Source organism: Thunnus albacares, chromosome 1, assembly GCF_914725855.1.
Source record: "Thunnus albacares chromosome 1, fThuAlb1.1, whole genome shotgun sequence".
Lineage (NCBI taxonomy): Eukaryota > Metazoa > Chordata > Actinopteri > Scombriformes > Scombridae > Thunnus > Thunnus albacares.
In genome coordinates, this window is record NC_058106.1 from 17,146,236 (window position 1) to 17,167,170 (window position 20,935).

General features: G+C 38.4%; 3 protein-coding genes across 4 annotated transcripts; 2 read left to right on the top strand and 1 right to left on the bottom strand.

Moving 5' to 3' along the window:
• Positions 1-2,205: 2,205 nt before the first annotated feature.
• Positions 2,206-5,300, top strand: psmb1 (proteasome 20S subunit beta 1). Its single transcript, XM_044346708.1, has 6 exons — positions 2,206-2,401; positions 2,746-2,853; positions 3,715-3,796; positions 4,104-4,233; positions 4,464-4,570; positions 4,681-5,300. Exons 1-6 carry the CDS (start codon positions 2,301-2,303, stop codon positions 4,864-4,866), a joined length of 714 nt encoding a protein of 237 aa, XP_044202643.1. The 5' UTR covers positions 2,206-2,300; the 3' UTR covers positions 4,867-5,300.
• A 3,501-nt stretch (positions 5,301-8,801) lies between these two features.
• On the bottom strand, positions 8,802-11,239 carry psmc3 (proteasome 26S subunit, ATPase 3). Its single transcript, XM_044346652.1, has 2 exons — positions 10,241-11,239; positions 8,802-9,255 (listed from the first exon to the last, which is right to left on the bottom strand). Exons 1-2 carry the CDS (start codon positions 11,183-11,185, stop codon positions 8,917-8,919), a joined length of 1,284 nt encoding a protein of 427 aa, XP_044202587.1. The 5' UTR covers positions 11,186-11,239; the 3' UTR covers positions 8,802-8,916.
• A 926-nt stretch (positions 11,240-12,165) lies between these two features.
• LOC122979323 (TATA box binding protein) lies at positions 12,166-19,575 on the top strand. Of its 2 annotated transcripts, none has more exons than XM_044346681.1 (9): positions 12,166-12,272; positions 12,778-12,982; positions 14,586-14,748; positions 14,980-15,163; positions 15,580-15,667; positions 15,909-16,000; positions 16,261-16,428; positions 17,076-17,170; positions 17,576-19,575. In XM_044346681.1, exons 2-9 carry the CDS (start codon positions 12,932-12,934, stop codon positions 17,653-17,655), a joined length of 921 nt encoding a protein of 306 aa, XP_044202616.1. In that variant the 5' UTR covers positions 12,166-12,272; positions 12,778-12,931; the 3' UTR covers positions 17,656-19,575. The 2 variants fall into 2 exon arrangements, with proteins under 2 accessions (XP_044202616.1, XP_044202621.1); XM_044346686.1 differs by having other exon boundaries at positions 12,175-12,266.
• Positions 19,576-20,935: the final 1,360 nt, after the last annotated feature.

A 20,935-nucleotide genomic window follows, 5' to 3' on the forward strand; every position in this document is an offset into this window, starting at 1 on the left:
TTGAATAAATGTGTGCTGTGCTTGATATACGGTTAAAACTAATGAAGACCTTCAATGTTCTGTTCTATGAAAACTCATAGAAGACATAATTGGGATGATTATGACTGATTGGGTGGCTGCACATAGCTTATGTATTGTGAACATACATTTCAAAAACAAGTGTTTTACATTTTATGTAATGAACAAAGCTTTAAAACTATCTCATACACACAACCGCTACTGCAACATGAAGGAGTGACTGTTGAAGCCTCCACTTTTTTGAGTGACCAATTTGCAGGAAATTGCAAATAATGTAAGTTATTTTGCCATCCATTTGTACTTCTAGTAACATTAAGCAACATTGATTTTATAAGTATTACAGATAAATTGTCAGAGAGTAACATGTCAAAACTTTGAACACGCCTTCCCATTCCCTTGAAAATCCAAACTTCTGACTTGGACTGTATGTTTTGGCAAGCATATCAATATTATTTGGTATTGGCATCTAATAATTATATGTAGTAATAATAATAATGCATTTAATTTGTACTGCACTTTTCATTCACAGTGAATCTCAAAGTTCTTCAGCATTAAAAATATATAATGAAGAAAATAACAGGAGTTAAGATGAAAAAGTCTCCCTGAATAGAAAAGTTTTTAGAGGTTTTCTGGGGTCTGTGCTGCCCTCAGATGGTTAGGAAGGTTGTTCACAACTGTGGTGCAGCGAAGCAGAAGGCTTGATCCCCCCGTGGGTGTAGGTAGGGAAATGTCCTTACCCATATCAAGGTGTTGGTGGATTGTCTCTAACAATATTTTTACTGATCTCAAACAATTTAAACAATCTTTAACTCCATGTAATGTTAGTGGTAAGATCTCTGCAGAGTTGTCAGGTTTGTGTGTGTTTTTTTTTTTTTTTCAAAAAAGTGCGCTATTATGATAAAGAGTGAAACAGCAGGATATGTGGGATGCTCGACCTGATGATCTGGCAACCCTCAACTTCAAGCTGTAGGCATTGTTGACTAGCAGCAGCCCGGCAGCAGCAGTAGTGGAGTCCGTGAGGTGGAGAATCTGAAGTGTTTAGTATTTGTAATTTAAACCTTCCAAACATCACAGAAGTGAAAACGACTTCACTGGACAAAACTAAGATCATCTGATATTATATTTAATTTCAGGTGTTAGGTGTTTTAGCTAATTTGTGATTATTCTCAGACATGCTGTTTAATTAAACAACTTTATTACTGTTGCTGAAAATTCCTCCCAAAAGCAAATTAAGACATCTGGTCCTTTTCAAAGAAAAGTCAAAGTGTCAGTAACAGTTGAGCTTAGTTAATAAGAAGGTTCTGTAATCAATCCAAATATTAATCTTTGGAATTAGTGGGAGAAATATTTACTATTTAATGCCATCTCTCCCCTTTTCCATGAGTAGATCAAGAGCAGAGTTATTATTGCATATGTCATTAAGACATGAACATTATTTATAAGCTAAATTAGCCACAGCTTGTCCAACTGATCTGTTTGTGACTGTCAGGCATCATTTAATGAAAATCCTGTCAGCAGCAGCCTGAGCAGCACAGAGACACACAGACAGGTGAGCTGCAGCCACTCAGGTGAGCTCTGATGTCATAGTAAAAGATCTAACCATAAGCTCAAGAGCTGAATGAAAAATAATCCAAATAGAAGTTTTTGAAAACGTTACAGCAGCTAGTTACAGAGCAGCACATTACCTACAGGTTTCTATACATTTATTTTATTGTAACATTTAATGTTATTTTTAAATGTTAAGTTTAGTCTCAGTTTAATAGTTAAGTAGTCTATCAATAAAATAAAATGTAACAATCAGAGAAAAAAATCATTATACAAGATACAGGAAAGTCAACAAATGCATAATCAGTTAAGTAAACATTTTGCATGAAAGAGATAAAAGTGATAGAGAGCAAGTACACGTACACAATTATTTTGGCCGTTTGACAAAAATGTCCCAACCAAAGTCAAAACCAAACCTACATCCTTGAACCCCCCCCATGGTGTGGAGCTTATCACTGGGGGCCAAGAGGAAAAAGACCTGATTACAAATGTAATTACTTGTTATTGAAGTTATATATTCCTCTTTTAACTGAAACAAACAATAAAGAATAACCTGATTTTGCACTGTGGAGTGTAAAAGTATTGATCTATTCCTGTCGTGTCAGCATGCGGCCAGTGGCGGCGCTCACACGCAGAGACTCACTGAACACAGCAGGAGAAGAAGAAGCTGCCATATTGCAGTGATACAGCGAGTTTACTGACTGAAGCCTAGACACCGCTCCGTTTCTATATCTAAGATGCTTTCGGCGCAGAGTTTTGGAGACCCTGGGAAGATGAAAGATTATCACTACACTGGTCCCGTAGAGCACCGTTTCTCACCGTACGCTTTCAACGGAGGGTGAGTGTGACGTTTAAACCGCTGGCTAGTTAGCCTGCTTGCTAACTAGCTAACCAGCTTAGCAATAACTTACATGCCAACTGAAACAAAACAAAGGTTGAGTTCATAAAAGGTATGAAAGCAGAGCAGCGTTTATTTTCCCAAGACATAACTTATCTTCATTTTAGTTTGATATTCTAGTAAAACTGGAGATCACATATTTAATAGGGATATAAAAGTCACGGTTTCAGTTTCGGATGTTTAGCTTCCGTTAGCAGGTAGCTGACACAGCAGTAACTCTGCATGTTCACATTATGTGAGCTGCCAGAAGATGAATGAACTCACCTGTGCTGTATTTTCTTCAGGACTGTGCTAGCTGTTGCCGGGGAGGACTTTGCCATCGTAGCCTCAGACACCAGGCTGAGTGAGGGATACTCAATCCACAGTCGGGACTCTCCAAAGTGCTACAAGCTGTAAGTGTGGACCGTCACTGTCAATGAAGGACAGTTTAAAAAGACAACATGTTATATCTAATTAATCAAATACATTACATCAATAATGATTAATATTCTGTATAATAGCGCAGTGTAAATGAACCAAAAAGCTATTATCAGTCATATCTATTGTGTCCCTGCTGCTGAAGTCACAGCAGTTATACTTTGAAGGACTTAACAGTTTTTCAAGTCTGTCTTGAAACAATAGTCAGGAGCCAACATGAACATTGAAATGTTTTTTCTTGCTTTTATCATTTCTCCTGTTCATATTTACCATTAAAAGATCCCTTCATAATGCACTTACAATGTAAGTGATGGAGGACACAAGCCTCCTGTGCAAAAATGTATTTTTAAAAGTTTATATTAAGCTAACATGAAGCTTCAGCCGTCCAAACTAGTCAAATCAAGAAGAAGTCTTTCAATGTTAGTCTTTTTAGTGAGTCAAAAGTCCCTCTTTCTGTTACTGTACTTCCACCACAGCTCAACAGGGAAACACTGTCCGAGGAAACACAGAGAGGGAATTTGATGCTAAAAAGACTGTAAATGTGTCAGATATCCACTTGATATGACAAACTCAGACTGCTGAAGACTTATAAGATTCACATAAACCTTTAAATGCATTTTTGCAGAAAATGACTGTGTGGGCACACAGTGGATTTTGGCCTCCATCACTTACATTGAAAGCGCTCCTCTAACTAATGTTGTTCTACTAGCTGCAGTGCTCCTCTGTGAGGAACCATTTGGCATCTATAGATAAAATTACTCATCACCACATGAATCAAAACCAACTTTAAGGACTTTACTGCTCTGACTGTCACTCATTTTTGTTTCATTTTACAGGACAGACACGACTGTCATCGGCTGCAGTGGTTTCCATGGCGACTGCTTGACTCTGACTAAAATCATTGATGCCAGACTAAAGGTGAGCCGGCGTCTTGGTTTCAGTCTCTCTTTGGTTTCATCCTCAAACTTATCAAATTCAGCTGACTCCACTAACTGTCTTTGTCTGCTGATCATAGTGTTCCAGGAATTAATATTCTAATGCGTCTTTTTGCTTTAAATCAACACAGTTTGAATTATTCTATAAATCTCATACAAGAAGCAACTAGAAGGATTTATCTGTACATTATGGATATTTGTCCTGCAAGACCTATAGTTGGTGTCATAGGTTACTTAATATTTACAAAACAACAACATTACATAAACTGACGGTCCTGCTTCTCTCTCAGATGTACAAACACTCGAACAATAAGTCGATGACCAGCGGAGCCATCGCAGCAATGCTGTCCACCATCCTGTACGGCCGGAGGTTTTTCCCCTACTATGTCTACAACATCATTGGAGGGCTGGATGAAGAGGGCAAGTACTTCAACGCTACTGATACGCATATGCACTTGTTTGTGCCAGTAAAAAGTTGTTGTGGTTGTTAAGACTGCCATGATTTCAGGGGGGCAGTGAATGTTGAGCTGCTGTTTGAGTCAGTGGGTTGTTGTTTATATTGTGCTCTATGTATAACACTGTAGGTTGTATTGTCATTGTTTTTAAGATTTGTTTGTTTTTATTCATAATGTCTACTTTCTGTGACGTAGGCAAGGGAGCAGTTTACAGCTTTGACCCAGTGGGCTCTTATCAGAGAGACACCTACAAGGCTGGAGGATCAGCCAGTGCAATGCTTCAGCCACTACTAGACAACCAGGTACATAACACAGACATTCACACTCTGCTGTAGCTATCCACAGTGGACAAGTGGCAGCTGAACGTGGTACAGTTATGTCTGACTCTCCTTTTCACACTTTATTATCACAGATTGGTTTCAAGAACATGGAGGGTGTGCAGCATGTTCCTCTGACTAAGGACAAGGCGATTCAGCTGGTCAAAGATGTGTTCATCTCAGCGGCAGAAAGAGACGTCTACACCGGAGACGCCCTTCGGGTCTGTGTTGTCACTAAGGAGGGCATTGATGAGCAGACTATACCACTGAGGAAGGACTGAAGAGGAGACATGATGTTTTCCGCTGTCTCTGCTTTCCTTCTCTGTTTGTTCTTTCCACATTTACCATGCTGGTCGGGTCCCTTTACATCAGATCTCTCTCTTAAATAGGAGTGTTGTTCCAGAAGTTGGCTTTTAGTAGCCTCTTATGTTAGGCTTCAACCAGGGAACTTTGTATTCCATTTTTTTGATATCGGTTCACTTTTTGCATTCATTTAAAGTTGAAACTTTTCTCCCTTTTTCCACAATTATTCCCTTCAATCTTTGCTATTACCAGATCCTTGTATTTGTGGTTTGCCAACCTGATTCTAGATCAGCACTCCTGTTCTGAGAAGCCAGTTCTTCGCTCCCCTTGCCTAGAATTTTCCATTATGTTTTGAGGATACAATACTCTGCTTTTCTTTTTACATTCTTAATAAATGTAAAGAATTGAAAAATCTGCTCTCGTTCATTTCACATGTTCACACAGACATCACCCTAATGAGCAAAAACATAATGAGAAATGAAAATAGTTGTTTATACTTTGAAATTTAGAACAAGGCTGCAGCCATGACAACTAATACATCAATAAATGTGTGGAAACTTACTTCTTGTACTATTAAGTTTAGATTTATTTTACATTACAAAAACTGTAATGAATTCTGAAGTCGTATAATGTTATTTACTGTAACTTATTAACTAGACAAGAGAATAGTAATTTATTTTTCAAATACTCGTCCTGTAATTGTTTTAACTCCTCCACCTGGTCTTGTGACAGTCAACCTCACTGACACCTACGTAAACTAAAACTAAGAAGGTGCCTGTATTGTATGTGTTTGCCTGATGCTATTGATTAATTAATGTCATGTACTTTTTCTTAGACAGCAGATGAAACAGAATTGGTTTTGGCAGTTTTCTTTTAATGAAAGACAAACCAAACAAGATCTAAAGTATGTTACATTTTTATTTGCACCTGGAATATTTATGCCTCCTACTACAAAATAAGGAAATAAAATTAAAGGGTTTTGGTTATAAAAATACAGTTCACGCTGATAATAGGATATTGGAAATTACCAACAACTTGGAGGAAAAAAATCAGAATGATGTGACAAGAATTTCTCCACCATGAATACTTAAAGGATAGTTTTACTTTTTCAACTACATCTTATAAACAATACTCTCATGCCCACATGTACACCCAAAGAGTTACTGGTTGCTGTAATCATTTCTCATGTCTGTACCGTGTACAGATCCCTTCCTAACGTGTCTCCAGTGTGAGAGACAGAGGACAAAATCCATCGTCTTGTTTTTGTGTAAAATTCATCTGAAGCGAACATGAAGCTTCAGCAGTCGGATGTAGACAATTGAAGTTATAATTTTCCAATGTTAGTCTTTTTAGTACAAAATTCTTGCTTATCTGTGATAGGATAGTAGATAGAAAAACAAAGTAATGAATTTCCTGCTTGATTTGTCTCACTCAGACTGCTGAAGCTTCATATTCTCTTCATCACAATCTAGAGCAGAATGCATTTTGTCTGAATACGACCTGATTTTGTCCTCCAAAATTTACAGTCGAGACACATCAGTACAATTTTAATCCCTCCCATTAACACATAGACATACATCTTTCAAATATTAAAAAGCAAGAGAATAATAATAATACCGCAATATAATATCTACTACCAGACGACACAACAGAAGGAAAGAAGACAGATGGCATCCTGTTATTTTTACTGATTTTTTTCACTGAAATAATGCTACATGGCTGCTACAGGAATTGTTTCAAACTGGTTTTGTGAAATGCCATTTCGCTTTGCATGTCAGAGCATGTAGTTGAGTGTTAGTTTGAATTGCGCTCTTCTGGAAATTTTTAGACCTACTTTCTACAGTTTAGGATACAAACTGATGGCATATTGCTGCTATTGTGACAAAAAACATGCAACTCTTTCTGAGCAGAACATAGAATTGAGACACACAGGACATGTTTGAACACTGTGCTGGAAATCAAATCAACCAACCTTCCAGCCACTTGACCGTGTCAGCTCTCACATCTGGAACTCCTCCTTCCTGACAGAAATTCATTTTTGCTGAGGATCATGTTGCCTGAGGCACTTTTTCCAGAAGTGGCCCACCCCACCAACACCAGCCTGAAAGCTGGAGAAACAAAACTCTATGTTGACATGATGCACTGTGCACTTAAACTCGCTGTTCACAAAATGTTGATGGACTCACTTTTCTTCAAATAGGAGCGCTTCTCTGCCATGATGAGCTGCTTTCCCAGGTCCTCGATAGTCACTAATGTTCAGATTTAAGGCTTCACTCTCCGAACATGATGAAAGTGAAAGTCTTTCAGGTATATATACTGTACTGTACTGTACTCAGACTGGTTTTCACACCTTATGTACACTCCTTCTTCTGTACTGATAAGAGGTCACTGAGGTCATTGAACATATTTCACTTGAGATCATAACTATAAACTGACCTGAATTATTGGGATTAAGTTAAGAATTTTCAAGTCAGATTAATTCTCATTCACAGGTTCTGTGCAGTTTGTGATCATTGTTAAATTCATGTTTCAAATATTTCCCCAAAACATTTTAAATGGATTCAGACTTCTTCTGTATTAGCTGGAACACATCCTTCATGTTTAGTCAATACATATTTTACATTTTTGCAAACTGTAAATGTCTTTGATGATATTCAGTATTCTAGCAGCCGTTAGCCTCTGTATGAGAAAAGATGCTATTGTCCTATGGGGAAATATCACTTATATTGATTACATTTGTTTATGGAGGCTGATCATTTCTGCTGCTTGTTATTTACCTCACGCCAGCATCATAGAGTCATAGACCTGCTCTGACAACATTCCTCTTTGGCAGGACAGAAGCTGATATAAATCAAGGATGTAGAAAGATAGAAACATAAATATAATTGATGAGAAAATTAAGTACAAAAGCAAAAGACACAGGAAAGATATCTTGAACCTTTAGACATCACTCCTTGTTTATGGTACTCTTCCCTTGCTTTTTCCTCTTGTTGTCTTCATCATCATATAAGGAACAGGAGTATTTTATTGAATCTATTCTTACATTATGTCTGTCACAGAAGAACACTGTGGATTTTGTCCTCCATCACTTCCATTAAAATCACATTTGGAAGGGAAGTTTCCAGTTTGAAGAATGGAAACAATTACAACCAATAACTCTTTTATCGTACATATGAACATATGACTACTGTTTTTAAGACACGCTGAAGAATATGAATTCCACTAAGGACCCAGTGATACCAGTGAGGAGTTTAGCTAACTGATGAAGTTTTGCCACCATTGCTGTAGGAAACAATATAAATGTACATTAATGAACTCTGCAGTGAAGCCATTAACGGCAATAAAATAAACTGAGTTGCACAGTTGAAATTTCAGATATTTTCCTGATCAGCTGCCCTGGAAATAATTGTCGGATTAATATTTGCTCAGTTATCTTAAAATGTGACTAAAAATATGTTTTCCAGCTGTGTGAATTTGAGTTTAACAGTAATAAAATCCACAGCAGCTGTGAGATTAGAGCTACAACGATTAGTTGATTAATTGATTAGTCACTCGAGAGAAAAACAGCTACAATTTTGATAAACAATAATTTTAAGCATTTTTTAAAACTAAAGTGACAAAAATCCACTTTTTCCAACTTCCCAACTGTGAATATTTCCTTGTTTTCATACTCCTCTGTGATAATAAACAGATTATCTTTGGATTTTGGAATATGTTTAAAAAAACAAGACATTTTGAAAGGTAACCATGGGCTTTTTCACAATTTGCTTATATTTTATGTACCACACAAATAATCAATTATTTGAGAAAATAACTGTTAGTTGCAGCCCTGTGTGAGATTATTCTGCACCACCTGAAACCATGAAAATACTTTCAAACATCCTTGTTTAGGAGGAAACCAAACAACACTCAATTATTTTATTTCCTTTTATTAACCCAAATCAATCAGCAACTGTAACAAGTGTTTAATTAACAACTGTTTTAATAATCAAAACTCTCTCACACACAAACAGACACCCGCAGTGTCCTCAGGCGTAGTACTGCAGGTTGGCCTTCTTCTTGGCCTGGACCTCCAAGATTCCCTCCATGTAATCCTCGTGGTTCAGCTCTGTGGCCCCGCGGCGCAGCGCGATCATACCAGCCTCCACACACACAGCTTTGCACTGGGCTCCGTTGAAGTCGTCGGTGCAGCGGGCCAGCTCTTCGTAGTTGACATCGGGACTGACGTTCATCTTGCGGGAGTGAATCTGCATGATGCGAGCCCTGGCCTCTTCGTTCGGCATGGGGAACTCAATCTTCCTGTCCAGACGACCTGAGCGGAGCAGCGCAGGGTCCAAGATGTCGACTCTGTTGGTGGCAGCAATCACCTAAAAAAATATGCACAATATCAATGTAGTTACACTGTCAGCATCAAACTGAAAATCTAAAGCAAGAAGCTGGTGAGGTAAATAAGATGATGGGGAAGTCAGTGTTTTTTTTTTTTTAATTTATTTATTTTTTTTTAAATTTGTTGTAGAAAAGTATTTATTTTAGGTTTCTATATTTACAGGTCACACTTTTTGTTGTGTAGTTTGTGAAAACATCTGTACCGTCCTGTGTGTCCATACGTCATATGAAGTGTCTTTAACTTCATTGTTCTTTTGTGTCCATTTAGAATCGGTACATCTGTAAAAAAGAACTTCCTGTCTCTGTATTCAGTCCGTCTATTAGACAAGCCTGAATTGAATATGAAGAAAAGTACAGATGTACTCAGTCTCTGTCTCCTTGACAGATTAAAAAAAGAAAAGAAAAAAAAAACCTACTTATCCTAAATCTAAAAAATTTGTTCTGTTGTCAAAATTTTTGAATGGTACAAAAGGTGTTTGCACACTGTTACTTTTTTACTTTACCTATATTAGTGCTTTTCTCTGATAGTGTGACAGTGTTAGAACTAGAAAACATTGTTTAATTGTGATACGAAATTAGATGCGCCGGGTTTTAGTAGCAGATGTAGCCTGATCCTGGTACTAAAAGCTGCATTACAGGATACCATTTTCTGAATTCTGTATCATTTTAACTTTTTTTGACTTGTGGTACACAAGTTTGTTGTCTAAATTAACTCTACAGAGCAAGTACTGAGTCTGGTTTCTCAGGAAATGTCTCTGAGTGGTTTGGGTTCATTCAGACGACAAAATTGTGTAACACAAGTCCAAAAAATGTTACAGAATTCAGAAAATGGATCAGAAGCTGACTCCTTGTATATCAGTCTGTCTAGTTGATGTGTGGACTCTGCTCAAATGAAAAGTGAGTGACTCTGAAGCTGACTCCAGCGTCGTGAGTTTGGAGGTGGTGTGACGGTGGTCGCAGCCTCACCTTGACCTGCATGTTGGGCTGAAACCCGTCCAGCTGGTTGAGGAGCTCCAGCATGGTCCTCTGCACCTCTCTGTCTCCCGCCTTCTCGCTGTCGAATCTCTTGGTGCCGATGGCGTCCAGCTCGTCAATGAAGATGATGGACGGGGCCTTCTCCTTGGCCAGGGCGAAGGCATCCCTCACCAGCTTGGCTCCATCTCCGATGAACATCTGGACCAGCTGTGGGCCAGCCAGCTTCAGGAAGGTGGCTTTGGTCTGAGCTGCGCAGGCTCTGGCCAGGAGGGTTTTCCCTGTTCCGGGTGGGCCATACATCAGGACTCCTTTAGGTGGCTGGATGCCCAGGTTCTCAAACTTCTCCTTGTGGTTCATGGGCAGCACTATGGCCTCCACCAGCTCCTGGATCTGCTTATCCAGACCACCTATGTCACTGTACTGCTCTGTGGGGCGCTCGTCCACCTCCATGGCCTTCACCCTGGAATCGTACTCGGTGGGGAGGGTCTCCAGGATCAGGTAGGAGTCTTTGTTGACACCCACCAGGTCTCCAGGCTTCAGTTTCTCCGCGTCTACCAGCCCGATGACCGGCAGAAAGTAGGTCTGCCGGGTGGAGGTCTTGATGACGGCGCACTTTCCTTTTCTCTGGGAGTCCAGGTCTACGTTAGCCCCGTCCTCCTCCTGGTCGTTGGGGTCCACGTCCAGCAGCTCGATGACGTTGGACACCAGGTAGGGAAGCGTTTTGTTCACCTTTATCTTCTCCGTGTTTTCCTTGATTTTATCCTTCATGGCCTGCAGCTCGTGCGTCACCCTCAGCACCTCGCTCTTCATGATCTTTATCTCGCTGTCGAGGAGTCGAGTCCGCTGGACGATCTCCTCTGTGGACATCTTTAAAACTTCTTCCCCGATGCCATCTTCCACCTCGTCCCAAACTGATTTGTCACTCAGCGACGCCATCTTTCTCTCTGCCTGTTTCGGTCTGTCTTCGGGAACTGTGACGCGCCGGAAATGAAGTGTCTATTTCCGGTTTACGAGTTTTTAAATGATTTTTTTTTTTTTTTTTAATTTTTTAAAAAAATTTATTTTTTCAATAGCTTTGTTGAAAATAGCATGATGATGAAATGAAAATTAGCTAAAATAATAATAAGATCGATGGCTCGCGTCACCCTCTTTTTAAAAACAACTTTATTGAAACAAAATACAGAAAGTTTACAGCACTTTGTGTTTACAACTTGAGTCTACAATCAAAAGCACGTTAAGGGGACAAAGGTTGTAGAAAAAAAAAACTAACTAACTAACAAACTAATAAAATGAATAGTTGAGTAAATATCGTGTAAAGTTTTCAGTGGTTATACCTTTTAACAGTTTTCTTTGTTTGTACATTCAGATTTTGAAAAATGTATTGTTTGGATTCACTGAATATGACAGGAATCTCTGTTTGCAGTATGTATTTGACTAATTTACTTATTAATTTGACCAAATTCCCTGTCCCACCCACATACAAAATGAAAGAGGACCTTACTCAAAAGGAGTAGCCTATAGTAGTCAATTAAAATAGAAAAAGAAAGAAAAGGAAAAAATAAATTAATATAGAAATAAATACAACATCTTTAAAATCTTTTAAAATTCACCAGTCTGAACAGTGCATTAAACATCTACAGGAAACGGTTCAGCACGTATTTTTATACTGCCCTAGATATCAGCAAGAGAGACAGACACTTAACATTACACTCCAGAGGAATCACATGACACTAGAGAAATGTAGCAGAGGAGTTCAGGTGATGAAGGGTACAGAGCTATTTTCAGATTTTTTTTTTTTTAGAAAACACATGACTTACTAGGATAATTTAATGTAATAGTTTAGTAACCGTTCTGATCTACACTCCATCCAGGAGGCGGCGGTAATGCACCTAAAAGCTGTTTGCAAACCGTCATTAAATAACAACAGAAGAAGAAGAATAAGAAGGTGAAAAAAGGAAGTAACCGACGCTCACGAGCCTGAAATAACTGTGCTCGCGTGCTGACTAACTGGCAGAGTGTGAGTGTAAGTTGAGCAAACATATATTGTGTTACACCGACAAACGCCTCCGTTATTTCCAGCTTTTTGAGCACATAAACACACAGTTTTCACTGTTTCCACAACCCCTTTAACTAACGGGTTCACGTTAGCTAACGCTGCTAACATTAGCTCGGCGGCTAACTTCAGCTAGCCTCGTCTGATGAAGTGTTTGCTGTTCTATTTTGGAGTTCATGAAGACATCCTAGAAGGCAGCCGGTGTACAGATATGTTTGTAGTCACCTGTGTCTTGCATGCCAAACTACTTAAAGGACGCGTCATGCATTGGGCCCACAATGAATGAACAAGTGGAGAGTACCTGAAGCTAAATGTGGTTAGCAACGCTGCGGATATGTTCGCGCCACCGCTGCAGCTGCACGGACTCAGCTTTATGTCGTTTACAAGCTCCGCGATAAACTTTGTTGATGTACAGATCGATATTATTGTCACGAATGTCCCTGTTAACACCGGTTCCGTCCACCTTTTCATGCAGGACATAGCTGTCAGAGAGGAGACAAGAAGAGGGCAGTACTTGCTGGGGTTTTCCTACTGTGACCTGGACTGTGGACACCGAGCTTTGAGGCTCTTGTCCAGTCTATCTGTCCTGTGTTTCTGCCTCCTGGGTGGCAGTGAACAGAGCTGAAGAGATGGACCAGAACAACAGTATACCAAGCTTTCAGGGGCTGGCTTCCCCCCAGGTAAGTTTTAAGTATTTTATGTGTAAGAGATTTTAAATTGGCCACAGTCCCTGGCTGGTTTTGCTGAGCATGTTTCACCACTTTCCACTCATGATCATACAAGTAAACTAAGTTGAGGAGCTCACAGACAACAACAGTTTGTGACAGTTGGGTGTGAAAGACTTTGCTCAAGCTTCTACAGAGTTTTATATAACATTGTGGTTTCCTGATGCCCTGTGACACAACAAAGCTGCTTCCAGCTCCTCTTCATCTGATTGAGGGGCACCTCATCATAAATTTCACTTGAGTGATGAGAGAGCAAATTTGCCTTCTTACCAGCTTGAGCTCCCAGCTTGCCCTCATGTCACGGGTCAGATGCACCAACTAAAGCTCTTGGTTTAAAGTGTCTAGTGAATTTAGGAATGTGTTATCCCTTTGTTAGATTTCAAAAGCTACTGGAAGAAGACAAAGTAAAGAAAATGGTTTATGTGCATAACCAAAATATTATTTGACAGAGTAACAAAATTAACTTTTAGTATGAATTTTCTTCCATTCTTCAGAACGATGTGCCTGTTTTGGGTTGTCCTCTGACATCACTAACCACACATCTGCTGTTGTAGAGCTTCATAATCCACTTCCATTCTTCTCCCTGCTAATTTACTTATGGCAACCCCTTAATGTGGCAGACCTTTATCATGAATATGCAAATATGGACAGTGTCGATATGATAAAGGTGTAACTGCTGGAATATGATTGGGACTTTGGGGTGAATCACAATCAGGCGCCACCAAATGAGAAATAGACACAGTACTTTATTAATTCCAACGGGAAATTAAAGTGTCACAGCAGCCACTTGATGTAAATCAAAATACAAAAACAATTAGGTAGGTTAAAGAAACAAATGCAATTAAATGATAAATTATATACAATACCTAAATAGACTAACTTAAATATAAAAAATAAATAGAATAACTAAAAATATAACCATAAGACCAGAGGTATAACCATAACTAAAATATATTATTTGCTGAGTATACACTGTTCAATGATGTTAACTTGCTTTAGTACACGATACATTAGTGCAAGTCAGGTGGATTTTGGTTAGTAGTAATGTGCATGACTGTCCATGGATGTTAGAACTGAGTGTACTAAATATTGATACTTGAATAACTTACACAATGTATATAGCCTATGCATATAGATATATAATATATTGGAATTGTTTTCCCCACTCATTCTGAGAAAATAGTCTAAATATTTATTATTATATAGATTAATGCATAAACAAGCTGTAGCTCCACACTGGAGCAGTGTGCCTCCGTGAGTTTGCAGTGAACTCGCAGTTCACTGCACTGGATTGTATCACTTCCAATAATAATTTGTTGAACTGCCACTTAAAAATAGGTGTTCAACATAAGAGCACCCCTACAGTGATTTGAAATGAGTCATTTGTGACCGGAAAGGGTGACGTCAGCCTTTTGAACCCTCAGATAGTTAATGGTTCTTTAAATTGACTGACTGATCTAAAATTTTTATTTTATTTATATTCTGAATGAGGCAAATTAAAAAAAACATTAGCATTACCCAATATCACTCAGTACTAATATGTTGGGTTCCTTCACAGGGTGCCATGACTCCAGGCATGCCTATCTTCAGTCCCATGATGCCATATGGCTCAGGCCTGACTCCCCAGCCTGTCCAGAACACCAACAGTCTGTCTATACTGGAGGAACAGCAGAGGCAACAACAGCAGCAACAAGCACAACAGGCACAGCAGGCCAACGCAGGTACAACAAACACTGCTGTCATGTTCCTCTTCTTCACTTTTGGCCTCAGAATATGAACTCATTTTGAGTTAATCCTGTTTAAGCTGAGTTGGAAATGTTTTCCCTTTTCATTCTGAGAAAATAGTCTAAATATTTTATATATTATAACAATATATAATATAATATACGAGTAGCCATTATGGAAGTGTACTATCAGTTCATATTGAAGAGATTTTTTATTCTGTTTTCCAGGCCTTCCAGGGACGTCGGGGCAGACCCCTCAGCTTTTTCATTCCCAGACAGTAGCAGGTTCGACCACCACAGCGCTGCCAGGAAACACCCCACTACATCCATACAACACTCCGCTGACCCCCATGACCCCGATCACACCAGCCACACCAGCCTCAGAGAGCTCTGGGATAGTACCACAGCTACAGTACGTTTCATATACGATGGAATTAACTGTAAAAGTATAATTTCATCCCAATTATTATATGCATCACCCTTGGAAATCATTTAGCTGCTCATGTTATTGTGTTACTGTAGTCAATGGTAACAGTTTAAGTTCAGCCTTCTGGTAGATATTCCTACAGATCATTCAAGGACCAAAATTGTGCTCAAGGTGAATTAAATTAATTTAAACCCCAAACATGAACATAGTTGATATTTCAGAGACTACCTGAAGGTGTCCTGGTGTCATTTCTGCTTGGTTATAAATATTTTTTGCTACCAACTGATTGTCAATATTTCCACACAATTGAACTTGAGTCTGAGTTACCGACTGAACAGTTTGCCTTTATGTCTCTTACTCATTTCTTTTCTCTGTGCTTTTCTTACTCTCCTCACTGTTAGAAACATAGTATCTACTGTAAACCTGGGCTGTAAACTAGACTTGAAGACCATCGCCCTAAGAGCCAGGAATGCCGAGTACAACCCAAAGGTGAGACTGCCGCACATTACTGTGATCAGCCTTATGTTGCTCAGCAATGTGACCTTTTTTCTTTCTATTCAACATTTTGGTCCAGCAACGTTTGCTTTTGTTGGTTGTGTGATGAGATGATTTTGATGATTCCCTGATCATTCTTCCGGCAACATCGTCATCCCAAAATTTGCACTTACAAACAAGAAAATATCAAAACTGAATGAGCTAATTGCATCCCCTCTCTCTATCTTTCTTTTAGCGTTTTGCTGCTGTCATCATGAGAATACGAGAACCCAGGACCACTGCTCTCATCTTCAGCTCTGGGAAGATGGTCTGCACTGGAGCCAAGAGGTCAGCGTAGAACTTGTGTAGATACAACTTTTGCTAAATGCCATAATCAAAACCACTATCTGACTGGAGCGTTTTCTTTGGTTGGGACAATAAACCTGCTTACCAACTGTATCCGTCTGAGAAAACAAGTGCTTGTCAGCAGTCAGGGTCTTTACTATGTCAATAAAAATGCTCTGTTTTATTATTTTCTTTCCTCTTCTTACTTACTTGTGTGATTTTCTTCATTGTTTCCTATATTGCTCTCTTGCCTCTCTCCCCAGTGAGGAGCAGTCGAGGTTAGCGGCCAGAAAATACGCCCGTGTGGTACAGAAGCTCGGCTTTCCTGCCAAGTTCCTGGACTTCAAGATTCAGAACATGGTGGGCAGCTGCGACGTGAAGTTCCCCATTCGGCTGGAGGGATTAGTCCTCACACATCAACAGTTCAGCAGGTAAACTCATTTTGTTGTTTGCCATGTGCAGCTAAAAGCCACGGTCACTCATTTCTGCTTTTTTCAAACTACCAACATGATGTCTGTGTGGTGAGAAAATCATTATGTGATCAAGAGTTTTCACAGAGGGAAAGATCAGTGTGGTTTATTATTGTCAACATACATAAGCTGGCATGTTCCTCTTTTGTCTGACCTGCAACAGTTAGTCGATTAATCAATTAGTTGCCAACAATTAAATGAATCCCCAACTATTTTGATAATTGATTAATCTTTTTGAGTAATTTTTTAAGAAAAAAATGTCCAACTTTTCTGGTTTTAGTCTTCTATGACTGTAAAATAAATATTTTTGAGTTATGGACTGCTGGACATTTGAAGAGGTCACCTTGGACTTTAGGAAACAGTGATCAATATTTTTCACCATTTTCTGACAATGAATGGACTAAACAACTAATCGTTTGGTGTGATAAGACTGAATAAAAGTACATTTCCCTCACATAAAGAGCCTCATCTGAGAACTTAAAATTGAAATGGCTTGTAGCGTTTGTGCTGCAGAGCTAGAAAGTTATTTTTAATTTGAAATAGATTTTTTGGGGGGGTGTTAAGCTAATTCCTGAAATAATTAATATAAATCAACTTGTCTGTTGCAGCTATGAACCGGAGCTGTTTCCAGGACTGATTTACAGAATGATCAAACCCAGAATCGTCCTGCTCATCTTTGTTTCTGGGAAAGTCGTACTAACGGGTAAGACCTTCTCTTCTGTTTATGGATCAACTGATTAATGGTTATGATCAGAAACCTATGTCCTAATCACAAACTGGTAGGATGATAGTAGATAGTTGTAGATTGATAGTTTGACTTTTTGTGGTAAATTTCTTCTTTTCACATAAATCAACAGAAACAGTTGATGTGTCAAATATTTCTGTTGTCTTTTGTCTTTGAGAGACATTGTAGGTCATCGCTGCTGCAAGGATTATGTCACATAAATAACCTGAAACCTAAAAATTGATCAGATTCCTTAAATAACAATTAAAATATTATCTATTAGAAATGGAGATTACCCAGAACATGGTGTTAATGTGTATGATGATGATTTTTATGACAATGTAACTAAGTGTGGTCACTGATATCTGTGTTGTTTGTGTGAAGGTGCAAAGGTGAGAGCAGAGATCTATGAAGCGTTTGAAAACATCTACCCCATCCTGAAAGGCTTCCGCAAGACAACGTAGAACCTGCAGCTTCTTTTACCATCTCCCGAACCCCGTCTCTTTTTACTCTGATTTTTTTAAACTCACATGGGAGTGGCATCTATATGTGGACCTCTACAAGTGGACTGCTCTAAGGGCTGTTGCACAGGGATGTGATTCATCTTTTCTTTTTTTTTTCCAGCCCTCCAGTGTTTCAGATTTTTTTTTTGGGAAACACGTTTTTTTACAAGTTTCTGTTCCTGTGTTCAGATCTCACATGATGGTATGGTAACAGACACAGCTCCGTTTGTTTCCGACTGTTTTCCATGCCCCGTTTTTTTGGCTTTTTATGTTGTCCTGATTGATCACATCCCTGATTGTATATAAGACTGTAAGAAAATGTAAAAATCGCTGATTAGAAGAGAGGCGGTCGGATTCTGACTGTCTTTTGTTTTTATTTTAAGCAGTTTTAAATAGTTTTGTACATTGTTTTTTTAAATTGTCTGCTCAGTCCCCCAGTTGAAGCAATATGCGTTTGGGTCCGTTAGCCTCACATTCCTTATAACAGTATTTCGTAAGATTTTACTTTAATGATTCAGGATCAGGAGGCTCTTTATCCCAACACTAATCAGTCTGCCTTATAAGAATTTTGTCCTCTTAGATTTGTAATGTAAATCAGTTGGATCTGGGTTCAACAAGTCCTAATTTCATTGATGCTGGAAGTGGATTTCCCTTTAAAATTCAAAAACTGATATGAGACATAGTAAAGTCCTGGCTGTTAAGCTGTAATTGAAGTTGGATGGTTGTTAAATTAAATTGATCTTGTTGTTAGTTAAAGGACCAGTGTGTTGTATTTAGTGGCATCTAGCTGAACGGACTTGACAGAAATGGAATATAATATTAATCACCTGAAAATAAAAAAAAAAAAGTGTTTTCGTTACCTTAGAATGAGCCCTTTATATCTACATTGGGAGCACTTGGAAACATAGTTATTATGAATATTTGTATTCCATTTCTGTAATGTCTGATCTACTAGATGCCATTAAATCTACACACTGGACCTTTAAAGTTCTCAGCAAGTTGTTGGTTCGTTCATCAAGGTTTGTATCCTGTTATGGTTGCTGACACTTAATTCCTTCGTACTCTAATCTTTGGCAGAGATGGAGTCAGTTTTAAGTTTAAACAAGGATTTTCTGTAGACACGGTTTAGATGCTGTAATTTCAAAATCGAGCATTTTAATGGTTAAACTTCTGTATTTAAAATTGAATCCAACCTTGATGAAAGTGATGATGCTCAGCAAGGATGAGGATCAGAAATTTAAACAATATCAACCAGAACTAAAATATGAAGAAAAGACAACTTGAAGTAGAGCTTCTGCTTTTACCTGAATTAAAATACATGGTTTAATAAATCTTATATTCAGATGTTGCATCTTAAATTTTGTAGCACTAAAAGATGGTATGATGGCAGGTAAACTATGCATCACGTTGCCATGTATGTATTATTTTAAAGCTTTCCTGTGTTTTTTTTTTTTTTGGCCATTTGAAACAATATTTAAAAGTTTTGTTTTACAGATTTATTTTGTAGCAATGCTCACAAACACACGGACAAAGAAACATTTAAATGTGTTTAAATCGTGGGCACTTGTATGTGTGCTTGTGTGTCACACATTTCTACTTAGCACATCCTTGAAAACTTCAGCAGTTACGAATTCTAAAATTTGGCTGGAAAATGCATTTGGTTTTTATGTTTTTGAAGGCAGCTTCATCATCTGTGTATCTGCCACCTGGCGTCTATTTGGTGGCAGAAGAAATGAGGGATTAATGCTGCATTTTCTCTGTGATTCTGAGTTCAGCAGAGACCTGAAGACCAGAAAGTCCTGTCACGTCCAAATGCAATTCTGCTTCTTCTTAAATTGTAAATGTGCTGCATTGTGCATTAATAAATGTGTACATACTGGCTCTCTGGTTCAAGCTGTTTCTTACATGTTTCCCTGTGAACTCAGATATTTTCACTCGCCAACCAAGATTATAGAAAATATGACAAACACCAGATTCAGACTCTGCAGAATCCTGTAAAAAAATGGAAACTCCAAATAATGAACGCACAGCAGAATTAGGATGATACCCACTAATTATAAAAATTCAAAAGAGAGCATTTAAATTTTATAGTCACCTAAAAGAAAGTGACCCTGACACACTCCATAACAAGGCCCTGTTCTGGTTCCCCAGAGAAGACAGACTGTACACCCGCTGCACACAGCAGGAAGTGGAAACCCAGCTGCACTTTTTAACCACCTGCCAGCTGTACCAAGACATCAGAGAAATAAACTACCTACAGATAACAACCCAAAAACACTTTGAAAACATTTTCTATAAAAAAACCCTCCATATCTGCGGTATATATAAAATACAAACATGCAAACACAGCAGCGTCATTTGTGAGCCGTTGAGACCAGAAAAGAGCATCCAATGGAAAACAACCACCTGTGTACTCCTGGACTGACCATTTACACTGTGCTGATCTGCGTACATGGACATATATATTTATTTATTTAACAGCAAAATCACAATTCTTGTTTGTAAACGTATGCTAATTTCAACTATTCTTATTTATATATTTGACTACAATGTTGCAATGTCACACATTCTGTTTACACATTTCCTTATTCTGGTAGATCTTTACTGATATTATGCACATTTTTTGTTTTTATTTTACACTTGCTTTACCAATGTAAACATATGTTTCCCAAACCAATACAGCCCCTTTGAATTCAATTGATATTAGTTGTCCTAAAAAGTGACAAGACAACATGCAATCATCTGGTGGATATGTAAATTTTGTAACTAAGTAAACAAAAGTGAAAGTCATATCACTATGTAAAATGGACCCATATTGTATACTGGAAGTTTTATTGAACTTGTATAGAAATCACAGTCACAGTAAAGAGCTTTTTCATCTTAAAGTAGTTTAGACTCACTTCTGTAAGGCTTCAACTCCATGTCATTACAAATTCAAACCAGATACAATCAGATTTTAGCCATAAACACAGCCTTCATGTAAACTTCATATTTGGCTTTTTGTTTTGTTTATGTAGGTGTAATTTTATTTTTAACGTACCGCACAGCTTATCTTTCTGTGATGTATGAAACATTGAATTTAATTTATACCACTTAGGGAGGATGATGTAACAATCTCAGCGGAAGATGGCTATAAATATCTGACTTGATGTCTGTGATCACTGTCTGCAAATCTTTACTGTGCTGTTTGTCATTGGTTCCCAACCTTTTTTCTTAAGGAACCTCTGTTTTTTTGATACGA